General features: G+C 36.8%; 1 protein-coding gene across 1 annotated transcript in view; it reads right to left on the bottom strand.

The window, feature by feature from the left end:
* Positions 1-19172, bottom strand: part of LOC128990688 (integrator complex subunit 5-like) — a 39283-nt gene that overhangs the window by 10209 nt on the left and 9902 nt on the right. The window contains exons 4-10 of the mRNA XM_054413207.1: positions 16458-16625; positions 15799-15932; positions 12472-12564; positions 8375-8510; positions 6937-7137; positions 2747-2905; positions 998-1211 (exon numbers count right to left, since the gene is read on the bottom strand). Of these exons, the coding sequence (XP_054269182.1) occupies positions 998-1211; positions 2747-2905; positions 6937-7137; positions 8375-8510; positions 12472-12564; positions 15799-15932; positions 16458-16625 (1105 nt within the window). The remainder of the gene's footprint in view (positions 1-997; positions 1212-2746; positions 2906-6936; positions 7138-8374; positions 8511-12471; positions 12565-15798; positions 15933-16457; positions 16626-19172) is intronic.

Raw genomic sequence — 19172 nt, 5'->3', positions numbered from 1 at the left:
CTGGTGACATTGACATTGGAGAAGGTGAGACAGCTGTGCTATCAATGTCCTCAATCCTGTCAAATACTATATTGCAGCCAAAATTTAACTTTTCATTTAAAATGTCGTGGGGATATTTTGTTGTTGCTTTTATTGTAGATTCCATACCTTTCTAGGACGTTCATTAAGGAACCTTTAGTGCATTTATGTCAAATATCTAGGTATCACTACAGCTTTTGACATTGTGGTTTTCGTTAATCAGGTGTTCAGCGAGCTTAGAATGTTGTGTTCTCAATTTAGGTTTAGGGAGGTGTTCAATGTTCAATAATTATTTTTCTTGAAAGAACCGCCTGTTTGTACAGTATACATTTTTGGACAGTCGCTGCAAGATAGTTTGTCCACTACAGAGTCCTCTAGGCTATTGGATACTGTCAATTTTGATTTACGATGGTTTAAAGTTTTGATCAGTTTTCGTAGTTGTTGTTTGTAAGGGTTTTCTGAAAATGAAACAATTGTTGCGAATCTAGTTGCCCAAGACTAAACTAGGATTAAGGACGTAAGGTATATAAATAAAATATATTTAATATTGTCATTATTGTACTCTCAATACAATTCTTCAGCACTTTTGAACCGTTTTGTTGAAATTTCATTAGAGTTATGAAAGTTCATCACAAGTTAAAGTAGGTACCTAGTTTTAAAGTATATCACTAACAAATTCAATATTTTATTTTATTAAGTCGGAGTCAGGAGTCTGAGTTCTTCCAACTTAGATTGTATAATAAGTATTTTATTATTATATTGATTTGTTTTACTGTAACCAGGCAAGTAAAAAGGTTTCATATTTACATTTTAGGATTTGAGATTTGAGTTTTTTAGGTTTTAATTTTGACTGTTTTGAGATTTGTAATTTCTCGTTTTGACTATCACTAGTTCAACCTAAGTGCTTTTCCTCCAAAAAATAAAAAAGCACACATATTTTAGAAATTGTAATATTTAATATCAAATTATATGAACGGACTTGAGCAGTTTCTCCACGTTGAACCAGAGATTGTGCTGTGCTGAGCTGAATGGAGGATACGTAGAAGTGAGAGACAATGTCACTGCTTTGTTCAGACTTTTGTTTCCATTGTGAGATTCAATGAGTCGCATCAGCGCTGCCAACTGCCAGTCGCTGGTTGCATTCAGAAGTAAATACGACAAACTGCTGGCCACAAAGTTCCAGTCTTGCCAACCTGCAAAATATTCATACTAAATTATATTGATTGAGTTAAATAACCAGACTTTCACCACTGACTATTGGATAAAGTTGTATTGATAGTCAAAGCTTCCACCAACAAATGTCCATGTGAATATTCTGAAGTATCGTCGCCCTGACGTATCTTTGTTGACATGGTGCTATCCTTATACACTGATGCCAAAGTCACTACGTCACCCTGACGTCTTACACTACGGGAATCGGGAAGTTAATAAGCACTACGGTTTAACACTGTAAAACTGCTAACGACCGAACGGGCCGGAGTTACTCAGGATGGAAGCTGGCTTTAACTGAGGTCTGGAGGTGTCGGTTAACATGGACTCATGGGTTGGGGAAGTGGCGTGACCTGATCGTCCAATAGCATTCGTTTATTAAAATATTATTAACTGGTAGTGGGAAATACAAACGGTTACAGTTCAACGTATACATTTAGATATTGCCAACATAGCCTTGTAAATTATTAAATAGTAAAACCTGTTACATTACATATATAAATAGGGCCTCGTTGTGGCGTACAAGCAAACTTTGGATTTATATGTAAAAACGGCCCTTACTTAAAAATCACCCTTGTATATAATGCCTATACAACTTAAAACTAATCTTAAATAAAAAAACCTTCAGGTGAAGACCGTTGATCAAAGAATACACAGAGGGTATTACAGGGAATTTTTAAACTACCACTTATCAAAATACAAAATAAATAGGTACAGTATTTGTCCATGGAAGGTCACCACGTCTCACTGCGGTGGAAGGGGCAGTGACCGGTCTGTGAGGATTATTCCGGACAACGGCGACATCTGTGTGATGAACCAGATGCTCGAGATCTCCGACGCGGTAAACCTCAGCCAAGGCAACGGCACGGCTGAGCGTGAAAGAAACATCTTGACGCGAACCCTGGAAGGCCAACCCAAATCTTCGTACTGAGGCCTATCCGGAAACTAAATGTGCTGTATAGCACGTGGTACTTGAACCTGGCATGTAAACTAGTGTTATATGTTTCAGTGTGGAAAAGTATGTCACAACTGATTTTCTTTACGTAAAATAAATTAGGGCTAACAAAAATTACTTAAATCAGCTGTTTTTTAAACTTACTAGAAAAATGTCAAGTCAATATTTTTCTAAAGCTTTGAATAGGGTATTAGAAACATGTTGTTTTACCATTGACTGAAAATGGTTACTGTTACTGGTTTTGAAGAATTATTCATATTGGAAATTATTTTTGAGTGCACTAATGTCCATTAAACGTTTTTATTCTACGTCAGGGCACTAAAAAACATTTCCAACATGAATCATTCTTCGAAATTAGTAATCATATTCAGTCATTGGTAAAACAATGTGCATTTAGTGTATCAGCTGTTTTAACTGGCTTTCACTGCTCTGAAAGCAAAGCAACCCTATTAAGTAATGATGTCTCAAAAAACCCCCCAAAAAAAACTGTTCTTATTTAAAAAGATCAGTTTTTATAGGTACACTGAGTAATCCCTAAAGCTCAAAGGGTTTACTTCAACCTACCAAGCTGTGTCAGCAGGGATACGATGGTGTGTGTTCTGAGTGGCTGGTTGCTCAACAGTAATGGCTGCAGACTGGTGATGTTCTGGTGTACACAGTTGAGCAGAGGCAGTGACACATCCCTCATCCTTAGCTGCTGACTCATCTCAACCAACACCAACTCTGCACAACAAAACAGCTAACTCTAGACAAAGGATAAGTACATGTTTGTTCCAAGTAGCCTAGGACGACTAAACTCCAGGGGTGACAAAAACTTAAGTATTGTGCTAAAATTATTGAACCATACTTTTTACAAACTTAACTGAATAGTGAAACTAGACCACACTTCATCCTTACTCTCAAAAATCTGCTACAATAGGATGGATCCAAATGAAACCTACTCACCAGGGTGTGTATTTTGAGATTGGTGAAGGTTAAATAAAGTAGGAGTTTTAAATTATTAAGATGGCAGATTTAGATAATTAAGATAAGTTATTTATTTTGCCAGGACCATTTATTCAAAGCCAAGGGATCAAAGAGCAAGAGTGGAGGGGGGGGGGCGGTCAGGGGCAGGTTCAATTAATCATTAAGCTTCTAACTTTTTGTAGGACCAAACTTCTGGCATTTTAATTATTAGGTAGGGAGGCCACTTCTTCATGAGTAGAAGAATCAAGAATGTATTACAACAAATTACAAAATGTACATTTTGTATAGTTGATGCCAATACATGAATAATTTAGGCTAAGAAGTCTTAATGCTCCACAAAAATAAAATTTCCAGTGGTAGCCTATTAATCAGAGCCTATAAGATTCAAGATGATAATAATTTAAACAGAAATATAACAGATGTACATCAGTCAAAAAACTAAAAAATAATATCAATGTTAGACATGAGAAAATTCATTTAAACTATAAAAAGGGTGATTTAATACAGTAGAGTCCCGCAAACTCGGCACTCGATAACCCAGCAGTCTGGGTAACTCGGCCATCACCTGGCTCAGAAAATTAGTGATATTTTGAGTCCGAGTTAAACATGGACTCAAGCCAGCCCGGAATTGCCATTAGGGACCCTATATAATGTTGCTAGGATTAATTCCACAGTATGTTGCTGCATAGCATACTAACTTTCACACATAAAACTTCAAATTCACTCTCGATACAGTAATTGCTCACATTGATTTCTTGGTAAATTAGACAGTACTTTGTGTATATAACAACACCACCTCTGGTCTTATCAGTTAGGCCAAACATAGATGCACAATTGTAGCCCTTTATAACCGCTAAGTCTCTGTTGGACTCAGCAAACCAGTGCTCACATACACGGAGAATGCCAACGTCATTAAGTTTCATTAATATCTCTACTTCCTTAATATTAGCTAAACATTGAGTATTAACAGAGAGAATATTCAGCACTTTATTGGATCTACCCCTTAGAGCAGGCTCCAAAACACCCTGTGGATAACTGTGTCTGGATGTTTGAGATTAAATTACCGGTACTTGCCTGGAAGATTTGATTTCTCTAGTAGTGAAATTTGACACATAAATATCCCTGGGCCAGAAGTCTGAACCGTAAACCTCATTTAATAGGCTTCCCGGAGTTCCAACTTTAAAAGTCGAGTAATCTTCGGAATGTCTGGAAGTTAGGGGCTCTACAACATAATTGGCTTCTTTTCTGCTTATTGCATAATCCTTCATATCATTTTTCTTAGTGTTAGGTCCAAAACGAGGTTATGTGACACAGTCGAGCTACCTGTTATAAATTGTCCACTTCTATTCTTAATAGGCGTGTGACCCTTGAAATTTTTGTTTGGTGCACTCTGATTCAGACTCGACTCATTTCTAGCTCTTCTCCGAGGCCTGATCTTCTGAAAACTGTCCCCATCATGGCTTGGCGTAAGATCTTGACTGCCATCATTAATAATTGTGTGTGTCACATTCAGTGACGGCGATATGAACCCGCGGCCCCCCCCCCCCCCCCCGCAAGTTTGTTCGCCAGGCCCCCTTCTCCCAATGATCTTTAAAAACATTTTTACCCATGTATTACCGCCTAAACTTGCAATTTTGCAATAAACTTGACAAGGCATCTCCCAAGGCGTCATTATCGTCTTCCATGATCGCGGCAAAATCGTAAATACTTCCCGTAGTCATAAGTCATGGAAGAAACATTAGCATAGTTTACCGTGATTGCAAATGCAACCAAACCTATGACATCATTAGATAGCAGCATCATCGTCTCCCGCGTTCACGGCGCAATCTAATATCTTGGCCTAATATCTCCCCGCGACCCGTCGGTGGTGACGGGTAAATCATTTTTCCGTAATCGCGGCTAGATCCTAGATATATCTCTCGCTAAAAAAGAAACGTCATTATCGTCTTCCGCAATCACGGTAAAATATTGAACATCTGCGGCCGCGGACACATCGTCATCGTCACCAGCTTTCTCGTCAATATCCGCGATCGCGGCAAAAGCGTAGGCCTAATCTTTCAATTTCGTGAGCGTGATCCTCACGGGTATAAAAGCTTTTACTTTTAATTGTGTATTATTATATTGAATACTGAGAAAATCGGCCTTGACTTTGTGCTTGATCCCTCAAGCTTGTAGTCCAGGCTCTTCTCGGCTCGAAAATCGACATTATAGGCCTATTATAAAAATCAACCGTTTCCAAAACAACCCGATTTTAAACCTATCTGATTTGGCCTGAGGCCCTTAGTAACATTTTTAGTGCGTTCAAGATCGGGTTGTTTTGGAAACAGTTGATTTTTATAATAGGCCTATAATGTCGATTTTCGAGCCGAGCAGAGCCTGGACTACAAGGTTGAGAGATCAAGCACAAAGACAGAAAATCAAGCTCGAGCCGATTTTCTCAGTATTCAATACAATAATGCACAATTATTAAAAGTAAAAGCTTTTATATCCGTGAGGATCACGCTCAAGAAATTGAAAGATTAGGCCTACGCTTTTGCCGCGATCGCGGATATCGACGAGAACATTTCCCCGCGGGTGACGATGACAGAGGCCACATTGGTTGTAAATACGGCCCTATTATTATGCAACCAATTTTGACTGCGCCTTTACACAATCCACGAGGACAGTTAATACAACCCGCATGACAGATGAAAATTCTTTTCTTAGGTTGGTAGATAATTTATATCGATCGGTCAAGTAATAGTGTTAGTTTAGTTGTTGTAAACTACTTGAACTATAGGTTTGAACAAATTTTCATCATAAAAAAACGTAGCCTATTTAATTCTCATATAAATATTGTTATTATAGGGGACCCGTGTGGCTGAGCCTGTCACACTATCGCGGGCCCGTGTGCCGGTAAAATTTACCGAAAATCCCGGTCAAGGCTCATGGGCCCCCCTAGCTCGCGGGCCGCCCCGCACCTTCCATCTTGAGATAAGTTAGAGTTAGCTTTGTCCCAAACTGTACCAGCCAGCGGTCAGATTTGTGGCACCCTCAGATGGGTTTACGTTAATAATTCAATTGGAAGTACAGTAGAACCACTTTAATCCGAACCCCCGTAATCCGAACGTCCACTAATCCGAATGCCTCATTGAACTGTACTCTATACACAGTACAGTAGTTATTTATTGTATACGTACGCACCGTAATTGTTTCTATTGTAATTTACAGTACTGTTTTTATTTATTATGCTTACTGTATTAAATAAACACTGTATTAGCCTATACTTTGTAAAGCATTTTTTCACTCTTCCTGTAACAATTAAGAGCCATTTAAGCTATTCTTATGTAAAAACAACAATATGTTATGTAATCCGAACTATTCAAGAATCCGAACTACCCCCTGTCCCAATTAGTTCGGATTAAAGAGGTTCTACTGTACTAGTATCGGGCTTTAGACTGTGAGATACGTTGGACCCGTTACAATTACGATCAGCTGTCACTGTTAGTTTAGGCTTTTCATATGAAGTAGACAAACGGAGACCCTTGGTTGTTGCTAGGCCGATGACCCACGTTGGATGTACCGGTACCGGTAGTCATTTTATTGGTTGAGAGATCTAGGCCTGCTCTTCATAGGCTGTGAGCACTACATCCACCAACAGTTTGAATGAATTAAATGAATTTAACTAACTCTTGAACGTTTTAACATTCCAGCATACAATATACAGTATACAGCATACAGTAAGTCACCAATAGTCACCAATCGTTAAGTAGAAGTACCAATACAGCAGCTATAGCTGCTTCACTCACCAAGTATCTCCCAGGCGTTGTTGCTGAGAGGTTTGTACGGGTCTTGAGAAGCGTCCAGGAAAAGTTTGAAAATGTGTTCTCCTCCAGAGCTACAGTTGAGAACCAGATGCACCACCAGCTCCTGTAGTTTGTGTCTGCCACCTAGATAGCAGCACCAGTCTGTGGCATACTGACACACACTCCGCAGTGTGCTGCAGTCCACTGGAACAATAAGTTACTATACCAAATGTGGGGCTTTAAAAAATGAGTCTGGCATGAGCCTGAAGGCCAAACACCATATAGACGAGTCGCCTGACACACCCCCACACATATCCCCCTTCGCCTTCACTTTTCAGCCCCGTTGACGACACTAGGCTGCTTGGTTTGGTCACAGCTTTTGTTTGTATCAGGTTGTGTATTTTTTACTTATCGGAAAAATAATAGGCGTTATTTATTTGTGTTTTCTAAGGTTTCAGAACAAATGTCCCTCCTTGAGTGCTTTTGTTTGGGCTTTGAGCACCATTTTAGTTCTCACATTGCAATCTTAGAGTATTATTAGTCAAACTGATTTTTTGTCAAATCTTAAAGTCCGAGGGATACTTAAACAACGATCTTGGCTGATATGATTGCCTATTTTCCAAAGTTTTCATCAGTTTTTTTTTTTTTTTAATTAAAGCATGCCCTGCTGGCAATCATTTTCAATACATTCCCTCCCTTCTTTGAAACTTTATGCCACTCAAAAACCTGTGTACCTGACAGACTTTAACCCCCGTACACTTGTAAAAGGAAATAAGTCTCTGTTGTGGACTTCACTAAAAATATCCCATTGATACACATTACTCATTTTCCGATGAGCGGCTCATACACGATCTGACACAAATGAAAACTGTGGCCAAAAAAAGCAGCCTGGTATCATTGAACCATGCCGGAACATGAAGAGTGGGTCAGGCAATATTGCTCCCTTAAAATACCAGTCTGGGTACACCTTGTATAATAAGTTGCTAACTTATAAAAAAAGGTCGCTACAGGTAATGATGCGTTTAGTATAATCAAAGCATTTTCAAAAAAATCAATATTCAACTTCATGTCTTGGTGGTCACTAGAGCGCACCAGTCACTGGACTCACCAACATGCACAAATCAGCGTAGTTGGAGCTACTGACACTATTATGCAACAGCGCTTTTCAGATAACTAAAGGTCCCATTGAGTGTCTGTCCACTCTAGTACGTGTATACTCAATGACCGAGGTTTCCTTGATGAATGGTATTTTAAATAATACTTGCAGAACAAAGATCGAAACAACTGATTTTTTTACACTAACAAAGCTATACAGGTAATTTCACTCCATTTTACTCGACATTCACATGCAGCTTAAAATATGCATCCAAGTGAGTTTCGCTGAATTAATAAAATAATTAATTGATCAATTTTTCTAGGATATAAAATACTGAACACTTACATGAATGTACCACGTCGGTAGACAGCGCTTCCAGCAGTATAGGTGAAAGATGAGCAAGCTGTAGCAGATAAGGAACTGTTGCAACTCTTTGCAAAACCACAGCTTTATCATTTGTAGGACTATCTTCTAAACTCCACTGAAACCAAAGTCATACAAAATTGTTAGTTTCCACCTTACATTTAGATTTAACACATTCGCTACTGCAATAGTACGAAAATTTTCATTCACGTGGACCAGCGACGCACATATGCGTCGGCCGGGTTCCACCCATAGACTGCCGTCGCATATTTGCGTCGGCTAGTCACATTAAAATAGACTGCCGTCGCATATTTGCGTCGGGGTTCTAATGTTATTAAAATGCTTATATCTTTGTAACGGTCTATTTGAAGGCACTGAATTCCCTGAAGTGGTTTACAGAGATGTCTGACGCACAACTGCGTCGCTTGGTCTGTGGATATGATGATTGGTGACGTCATATGATAGTTGGAAAAACTGGTCTTTACTTTTCTGCATCACTGTTTGTATGTATGCAGTATGTATGCTGAATTATCCTATGTAGCTTTTATATTTGTTCAGTTATAAACTGTTCTTGATCAATCTGTTTTTTATTTTACTTACTTTCACCTCAAAACACAAAAAATGAACTGTCGCATATATGCGACGTTTGGTCTATTTCAAGAAAACTATGATAATTTCACTATTGTCTTCGCTGTAGACCGGGCGTCGCAAATATGCGACATTACAAAAGGTTATTAATAATACAAAAAAACAAGAATACATTATTTACAAACACGATTGTAGCGTATTACAATGTAAATGAGCACTGTTTTACAGGTTTTCGCCCGTGGTCTGTGTGTACTGTTATCCAAGTGACAGCCGGTCTGTGTGTAAGATTCAAATGTATACCTCGGTCTGTGGTAAAGACCGCGGCGTCGCATATATGCGACGCTCAGTAGCGAACGTGTTAAATTACCTTCTTTGCTATCAACTGTCATGTAAGTGTTCATAACGGACTTATAGTAAAACATATTAAAAGAAAGGAAATTTTGTTTGTTTGTTTTACCCAAACAACTTTCAGAAGAGTCTTAAATTACTTTGTAAGTAAACAGCCTCCATTTTGATATTAGCGAATTTCCCTATAGGGAAGTAGTAATAGCTATAGGTCTCATGGTAAGATGTAGGCCCGGGACCGATTTACTTATTCATTTTAATGTCCCCAGAGGCCAAAAACACTACTTGTTCAAATTTGTATATGTATATATATGTATACAGGGTGTTCATTTGAAAACTTTCCATATCTGTTGTGTACAAAGGTAAGGCTTTTAACACTTAATCGTTCTCATTTCCTCCTAATTTGGACATGCCGAATCCAATTAAATTATTTTCAATTTTGAAAAATGCCCCAAAAGGGCCCAATTTGGGTAGTTTTGGTGTTTTTTGAGAAATTTTTAAATGTAAACATGGGTTGTGTGATACATCAATTTAAAGGTCTAATCACCCCAATCATTTTGGTGCAAAAAACATTTAACTATCTTTAACCGTATTTACAGGGTGGGTCAAAACATTTTAAAAAAGGACTTTGAAGTTAAATACCGTATTACCTTAACTACTGAACGGACAGCGCCAAATTTTTTCCAAGCTTATTCTTGAGCTTCTCTTTAGTTAGGGCATTTTCCGTGTTATTTTCCAATTTTAAAAAATCTCAAATTTGAAGAATAAAAGAAAGCTAAAAACTGAAAAATTCAAATAGCAAATAGCAAGGTATAACAAATTTCATATCATGTGGAAGGTCCTTTTTAAACAAACATTTAAACAAATAAAAGTGTTCCTGTCATTTTTACATAGAATCAGCCATTTTTTTTGTAATTTAAGTTTTAAAAATTAAAATGGTCGCCATTTAGAAATGTTATGATTAATTAAGATAAAATTTTTCTAGCATGGGTCTCTATTACCTTAACCCTTTCAGTGCTAGGCCAATAATTCATATTTTGTAAGACTTTTTTGATTGCCTTTTAATTCCATTACCTGTTGTTGAATTTTAACTGTCATGTTGTCACTATTTTATTAATTAGGCTAATTTTGAATAATAACACAATAAGAAAATATATAAGAAAGATAAATCCCGGTATTTGTAGTAAACATTAAATAAAACTTAGTTTTTGTTGTAATTTTCCTGGTTTTCCTAGCATTATTTGAAACCGAAATCTCATAAAATCAAAAGACATATAGTTTACAATTTAATATTGAATTTAACCCTGATTTAGTTGGACGAGGTTATCGTAATATAGCCATTTTAGGGAAACTAATGTTTTGCAGCAAAGTCTCAGGAACACATTTACTACTACTAAAACTAAAAGATTGCATCTAAGTAGTCCGTGACTAACTGGTGCTGCTACCTATTAACGCATTGAACAACCATCTGCAGCGCCATCTGTTCGCAATCGTTGGCGACAGCTTAAATACCGGTTTTTGACTCCCCAGTCTTCAAGCACAGATAGCCGAGAAGGCTAGGGCGTGTGTCACTTGGCCAGTGGCATTCGTCTGCTCGGGTTCGAATCCCGTCCTGTGTGGCAAATAATTGGTGACCTGTGTGTTTGTAGCGATATACTACAACCACTGGGGCATAGTGAGGTGTTCATAATCCTTGGTTTAGACATACACCTCGAAATCATCTGATTGGGCGAATCTTTTAGCTAAGTGCCTAAGTGGTTGGTAGTGTATCCTATGAACATGCAGGTCACCAATGGCCGTTTGCTATTTTTTTTTTAAATAACCTTCATCTCTATATCCCTTAGGTTTTTTTTAAAACAACGATATATCGTTTCATAGCACTGAAAGGGATAACATACATAGGTCTAGCGAGTTTCATAGTAATCGGTTGAAAAACTTTAAAGATAAAAATGTTAATGTGAAAAAAACAAAATGGTGAATATCTGGTTAGCGAATCGATTTTGGAAAAAATGTTATTCTTGATTTTCTTTTTATTTTGACCCGTAGAACCATTTCCCGGAGTTTGGCTCTTTACTTACTGGACACCCTGTATATCTATACATATATATATATATATATACAGGGTGTCCCGTAACTCTCTGGACACATGTATATAGTGTTATGAATGCAGAGAGAGAGAAGAAGAAAAAATATTTAACAACAACAGAAACGAGAAATGCTTCTTTCACCCCACTAGTCACGTCTGTGGACGTAATGCTAGGCAAAGAATTTCAGACCTTGCTCAGAGCAATGGCAGAACGCCTAACAGAAAAATGGAAGAAACCTTACAGTTTAGTGATGAACTGGATAAGGGTGAAAACCATCTGTGCGACGTTAAGGGCCAGCAGCATGTGTCTAAGGAGGACAAGAAAGAAGTGGAGGACCCTTAGAGAGTTCGAAGATGGGGCTGGAGTACCAGCTTTTTATTAATCCAAATAGAAAAAGTTTTATTATTTTTCCATGTAAAAAAATGTAAATAAAGATTGCTTGTTTGTTAATAGAGTGTTATTGCTTAGGTCAAGAAAAACAAATTTCACCATAGGAACATGGGTCTGTGGTGCCTAGTTTTCCGTCTGTCTGTATCTATGTGTTTTTTTACAAACAAATTAATAGCTCCTAAAAGGTTTGAGATACAGCGATGAGATTTTCCAAAAATGTTTCTCTTGTTAATTCCTATTTTGGTTTAAAATTATACTAAAAAATCATCAACTGTTTCATAATGGCAGCCATTTTAAATATTTTATGCCAAATTTCAGAAAAACCTTTAACTTAACAATAAAATTGCCTGCCTAAGACAAAAAGTAAGTAAATTTTATGAAGGTTTTTTTATGATAGCTTATTTGTTAAGAATGGATAAATAATAACACAGAAATGTGTTCTTTTAGTAATGCATGGTCCCACTTTCCTCCATTTTAACAATGCTAATACTCCTTTTACATTGTCAAAACATCTTTACAATCATCTGTTAACTAGAGGACCCTTGCTGCTCCACAGCGTTAAAAAAATATAATATCCGAGAAATAATCAAATTTATGATTTTTGATTGAGTAATACAGTATCTTGAGCTTAACTGATTTAAAATCTCTACTTAAAAATAACTAGCTTACCTGAAAAAGTTCTAACAGAGCACCTCGAATATCAGCTAAATGGCTCCCTGCGAGATGACCAAGAATTCCAACCACGGAATTAATTTTTGGTGCCTGAATGGGAAAGCAAAATTACTCGGAGCATTATATAAGTTCGGAGCATTAAACATATTATATAGAATAACATACAGGGTAAGAATAATCAAAGCCACTACTATGTATCACCATTGACTATTGGCTACTGGAGTAGAAATTACATCTATATAGACCAGCCTGTCACTTAGAAAGAACATAATTGTGTGAGCCAGTCATAGAATGTGTCTAATATTCTATTTTCTACCTTATTTTTTGTTGCTGACCAAGTTAATGAGTCATAATAGTTGCTATAGCTCACAATAAGTCATTCCATTACCTTGACTTTGTAAAAAGTTTGTGTATCCGACAGAAATTAGTAATTTAGATAAGCAGCTCACATCAACTACATACAACGATTTTGAATAAAACTCTAGCTACAAGTTTAATATGGGGATGTAATGTCTAGTTTAAATGAAATTAAATAAAATAATATTTTATTTCCCATTAATTGTATACAGATTATTTTTTTTACTTATAAATAATATAGCAAACATTACTATCTAGATAACAAAAAATATATACTGTAGAAATAAAGTGAAAAAAAATACCTTCTATAACAAAGGAAAAAGTCTACATAGGCTCCCTGTGCGTCTACAGGGCCTGTGGGTAGACTCGAGTTATGATAAAGTCAATTTCAATTTGAGGTAAACAAAAATGTATAAAAAGTAAAATTTTAAAAAACTTTTATAATTTCTAAATTTTTTAAATTTTGTCTTGCTTGTAACTGAATTTTCAGTGTTCTGCAATGAAATTGATGATAAAAAAACTCTTTATGCAAACTGAGGTAATTTATAAAAATCTGGTGAAGATTGTAGGGTCAACCTATGGTCATGTCGGCCCAACGCAATAACAACCTCGGTATCCTCTGAACTCAGTCCTACAAGCCACTCTACAACATGCTTCTTAAAAGGAGATAGAGATGGTGAATTTAGAATGTTAACATTTTGATATCTGTCTTATCCTCGATAACATAGTCGGGTCTGAAAACCAATTATACCAGATTGAAGTATAAAACTTGCACAAACCGCCAGTCTTGACAACGGTATCGGTCAACGGTAAATTTCCTGACGACAAAACGTAGATGGTAACTTGGGAAATTACGTCAGTTTAGCGATAAATGAGGTCCCAGTAATCGCACGAGTCGGGTTCTGGGGATCTTCTAAGGAACAAACCTAGCGGGTTACTAGACACCACGCTTGTAATCACTGCTCTAGTCAGGGGAGTTTGTGGGGAATCGATAACTTTGACAGGACTCTGTGGGTAATAACTACTTGACACGCTACTAACTACTTAATTTAAGCAAACAGTAATTTAAGTAGTCACCCTGCTTACCTACAGGGTTAAGGTGAACGTGATAACCTGAAACAGACAAGGTTAGCCTAAGATTGGCCTAGCCTAGTCCCACAGAGTCTGAATTTACAAAAAAAAACCAGCTGGCTTTAGTTGTCCGTGGAAAACGAAACGAGAAAAATAGAAACAAAAAACAAATCTGCTACTTGAGCTTCAAAACAAAACTAAAACTTGTACTTACTCACGTGGTCAACTTAAGCAAACTTCTGCAATACTAGACCAGCAGAAACCTGTCTGCTGGGGAAAACTTAGGGACGTTCAACGAACTTTAGAAAAAGATTTAAGAATTAAAAAGAAAGTCCCAATATAAATTTCAGTACGTTAATTTAATACGAGAGACACCAACTCCAATTTTCCCACTAAATTGGTTGGTTACAACGTAGGACTAGGCTTGAGAGGCAGGCCTAGCCTTCAAGTTTCAACAAAGTTTTGCCAACTAAAACTGGTAAAGTAAGTTAAAATTAAAGATAAGGGAATAAGCTATTACCGTAGTTCTCATGGTAAGACCTAGACCTGGGACCGATTTACTTTTTCGTTTTGAGGTCCCCAGAGGCCAAAAAACGCCATCCGTTCAAATTCATATTTATATACAGGGTGTCCCACGAGAGGTGTCTCAAATTGATTACGGAAAAACGGCTTAACCTACAAGGATGAAATAAAATTATTTCCCACTAAATCGATCCCAAGGAATGACGTAAAAATATTTTAAACGTTTTTACGATACAGAGTGTGCCAAAAACTGAGGGACACTAGTTCGAAACTCGGTATTTTCAAATGTAAACATATGTTGTGTTATACATAATTTTAAATGTATTTAATAGAAAAACATTTTGGCGAAAACAGAAATTAATTATCTTTTTCCGTTTCAAAATGGCGGCAGTTTTTTTGAAAAAAATCAATGTTTTTCTAATACTCTGTGTTTTTTATACCAATGCACTTAGCCCTTCTCCTGTTGAATTTTCTTACTTGTTATGAAATTAGCTACAAGTAAAGGTTTTTTGAAACAACAAAAAATCAACAACAAAAATATACCATCAGAATTCCGTCTATTTTTAATGTTTGACTGAGACTTCAAGTAATGCCTTGTTTACCCATAGAGTAATGGGGACTTTGATTAGCCTACAACTTTGGTGTCTTCGGATTGTGAGACCGTTTTTCGTATTTTAAAAATATTTTATATTTATAACTATGGAAATACGAGATATAAACTATGTAAAATTATTATAATTATATAATTTTGCATTACATAAAAGTATTACATTATAATATTATACATAGTATTACATTATGTATAGTACTACTATTCATTTTAGGTGTCTTCAGTGTAGGGGACCGAAGTACACAATTGGAGACGAATCTGTAACCTCAAAAATACGCCCTCGCGTCTCGTGGTGGACTGAGTCGAGGTAGGAAGGTAGCAGGGGACACAAGTTCTGCACCCTAGCGGGGGAAGCAGGAACTTAAAAATATTACAGTAGAGCCTCTTTAATCCAAACTAATTGGGACCGGGGGTAGTTTGGACTATTGAATAGTTCGGATTACAGAACATATTGTTGTTTTTACATAACAATAGCTAGGGAAAAGTAAAAAATACCTTATAAAGTAAAATACAGTGTTTATTAAATACAGTAGTAAACATAGGGAATAAACAGTACTGTACATTACAATTGAAATAATTACATATCAATAAATACAGTATACAATATTAAGAACTTGTACTGTGTATAGAGTACAGCAATAAGGCGTTCGGATTAATGGACGTTCGGATTAAAGAGGTTCTACTGTACGTCATCGGACTCACAGACCGAAGACACCACTCTAGGGTTAAGTAACAGGCCTAGATAGATGTCTACCAATATTTACCTTAGTTCCTTGTTGGTTTTCACAGAAGTCTTTGAGACCACAAGAGAGGACCTTTTTGATGACAGTGTGAGGGAATGCACTTCCTACATGAGCAACTACCCAGTCAAAATGTGGACTGTGGAGTACACTAGTGTCTGAAATATACGTCTGTTGATAAACTTGAATAGCCAGGAATGATATATTAAGACTCATAACATAACTGCACGATGTATATCATTACACAAGCAGCAAAAATTTACACAGTGTTCACACATAACAAATGAAAGGTAACACAACAATGTAGTTTCACTCTAGCAAATGAATAAAAGTTAATTTAAAGGCCTGTAGCCTATTCATTTTCATATAATTCTTTGCACAAAATTCCACAAGTTGCACAAAACCAGACACGAGACCTACTACGAATTTCAAATTTTGTCAAGCAAAATTAATAAATTATCTAAAAAAACTTTGAATTTTTTTTGCAAGGTGTTGCCACTTAAAGTTAGACAGTACAGTACAGTTCCTTGTTGTATTGTATAGGCTTACTCCTTTCCATGATTATATGTGTATATATTCCATGCACATTCCTTGAGACCTATGTGAAGAGGTAAATGCAAGATTAAATTTAATAAATGCAAATTTAAAAAAAAATTAAAAATAAAAAAAAGGAAGAGACTTACCGAGCAGCGCGTTGATGCAAGCATCAGTGTTTGAATGCATGAGACAAGTGAGACATTGAGTATTGAGATCGATGAGTGTCCGAGTGGCATGGCAGGACATCCACAGATGGAGCGTCTCATTGAGTGTGTTGCCAGACGACACACTGGCGTACTTGCTGGACAACACACCTGAAATGTACCACAAAGTTATGTTTGTGTTGGAGTGCATGGGACATTGAGTGTTGAGATCGATGAGTGTCCGAGTGGTGTGGCAGGATATCCACAGATGGAGCGTCTTGTTGAGTGTGTTAACCCAGGAGCTTTTCGATTACTTAAATTCTTAACTATATCACACATCTTCTTGATTTACATTAGGATAGAAGAAAATAGTATTAGCTATAGGCTGAACTCGGAATAATAACTCTACTTATTGTTTTTCTCTATCGGAATTAATTATTGGTAAACCACCAAATTTGCCTTTTGTAAACAGAATTTGTCTTAGATTTTTGTTTTATTTTTACATCCATATATAAATCCCAAAGTACCCATGAACTTTTGAGAAAACTAAAACTCACACCCCCATAAAGAATATACTTAAAATGTTCTTAGAAAGAAACCTTGCGCAAAATTATCCATTATTTCATAAATTGTCCTTTAAGGTCGTAAATCCTTTCTAAAGGGAACGTTCCATATAGGCCTACCGAAATGTTAAAAATACCTCAGCTGTACTTATTTGTTTGTTATTCTTTCAATTTATTACCTTATTAAAATCAGGTGTGATTATTTGTTTCTATTACTGTATTCTGTTTTGTTTATTTCAGCTTAACTTAACCAATCAATAGTTTTATTAATACAGGGTGAGGCAATGAAAGCGCCCCAATCTATAAATAGTACTCAATAATATTCACCCTATAGATATAAATAGCACATCAAATCACAGCTTAAATCTTTTGCCATTTTAACTTAATAAAGTCATTTTTCCATTTCTTAAAAACAAAATCCTGCAAGTGACATCAATGTCCTACTTGACATTCCTTTTTAGTCACCCATCAAATACTCCTCCAGCATTTCTTCAGGAATCACTTTAGTTTTTGGACAATTCTTAGCTTCGGTTCAAGCAAATCTGTGGGACGACTTTGAAAAACCTTGAACTTCAAGTAGCTTATCAGAATACTCCCCCCCCCCCAAAAAAAAGGAGCCAACGTAAAGCTTTCAACAACAAAAGCTTCCTGGCAAATCTTTTTTGGACTTCGAGTTACTGTGACTTGCACTCTTTCAACATTTGCTGGTGTACAAAGGGTTTTGTGGCACCCACCGATTATTTTTTAGTTTTAAGCTGTTATCCTAAATAATTTTACCCGGTTCACCATTGCTTTCCAATCTGGAACAGCGCCATGTTGACCAAGGATAGAATGTGGTCTAAACAATCTCTGGATTTCTGCACAAGAATCACTATTTTAAAAATAGGTTTCCAAATCAAAATCTCAGTACTAATAGCCTAAGCATTATGTTTACTAAAATGGCATAGTTTAATTGATGATATAAGCACAGCTGTTCATTCATTGTTGCTTTACTTATAGTGTGACAAAAAAAGAAAATTGGGGTGCTCTCACTGCCTCACCCTGTACTTATGAAGTCAAATGGGGTGAAGCCCGTGGGTAATAGCTAGTTAGGCTGAATTGTATTTAGTACTATTTCAGTTTGTAGTTTATCTTAGTGACGTAGAAACCGAAGAGGATCTTAAGAAAATGGCCCAAACTATTACAACAGAATCAAAAAAAAATATAGGACTTAAAGTAAGTGCAGAGAAATTCTAATATCTCAAAGTGGGAGGAATTCAAAATGAGGAGGAGGGACCATTAAAAGTAAACAACCTGACCTTTGAGTGATCTGAATTCGAGTACCTGGGAATAACAGTTAATTCTATAAACAAAAGAGATAATTAAATGGAAAAGAGACTGATCGCCGCGCGCCTACTAACTGTTTTCGAAGCATTTCCAAAATCTTGGGATCCAAATTACTATCGAAATCCACAAAAATAAGAATTTATAAAACCATTACACAACCAGTACATTAGTATGGACCAGAGGCCTGGGCCCTAACCAAACAAAACAAAAGGAGATTAATTAACCCTTTGAGTGCCAACGTCCGGGGAACCGGACGTTTTTAAAACGAGCCAAAAGTGCTGACGTCCGGCCGACCGGATATTTTTAGAACGAGCCAAAAGTGCCAACGTCCGGCTGACCGGACGTTTCGTAATGATCGGACAGTTGTCATAACAACCAAATGGATACTCGGATTCTTTTAACCCATATATTAACATTGATTCGAAGGTTACTAGATGCGATACATCGTAAAATTCGATTTTTACGAAATTTTAACCTAAAAATCGCCAGATCGCGCTCGGCATTTTTAGCGCGACCTTCGGGAAAAATCATCGGCATTTTTTGAGCGTTACTTTTATTTCTCGCCTGGCACTCTAAGGGTTAATCGTCTGTGAGAACAAAGTATTAAGAAAGATTTTCGGACCCATAAAAGAAAATGAAATATGGCGGATCAGGAAAAACACCGAAGATAAGAGCCGAAGATTGAGGTGAGCACATTGTGAGAAGAGAAGAAAACAGTCTCCTGAAGGTAGCTACAAATGGACGAGCACGAGGGACCCGACCGCTAGGAAGATCCAAACTACGGTAGGGTGACAAGGTTAAGAAAGACCTTCAGTGGATGGGGGACATC

This window comes from Macrosteles quadrilineatus, unplaced genomic scaffold, assembly GCF_028750875.1.
Source record: "Macrosteles quadrilineatus isolate MER2022 unplaced genomic scaffold, UCM_ALF_1.0 Scaffold_3__2_contigs__length_128488019, whole genome shotgun sequence".
NCBI lineage: Eukaryota > Metazoa > Arthropoda > Insecta > Hemiptera > Cicadellidae > Macrosteles > Macrosteles quadrilineatus.
The sequence above is the reverse complement of the archived record's forward strand: the minus strand, read 5'-3'. Positions and strand labels throughout refer to the sequence as shown.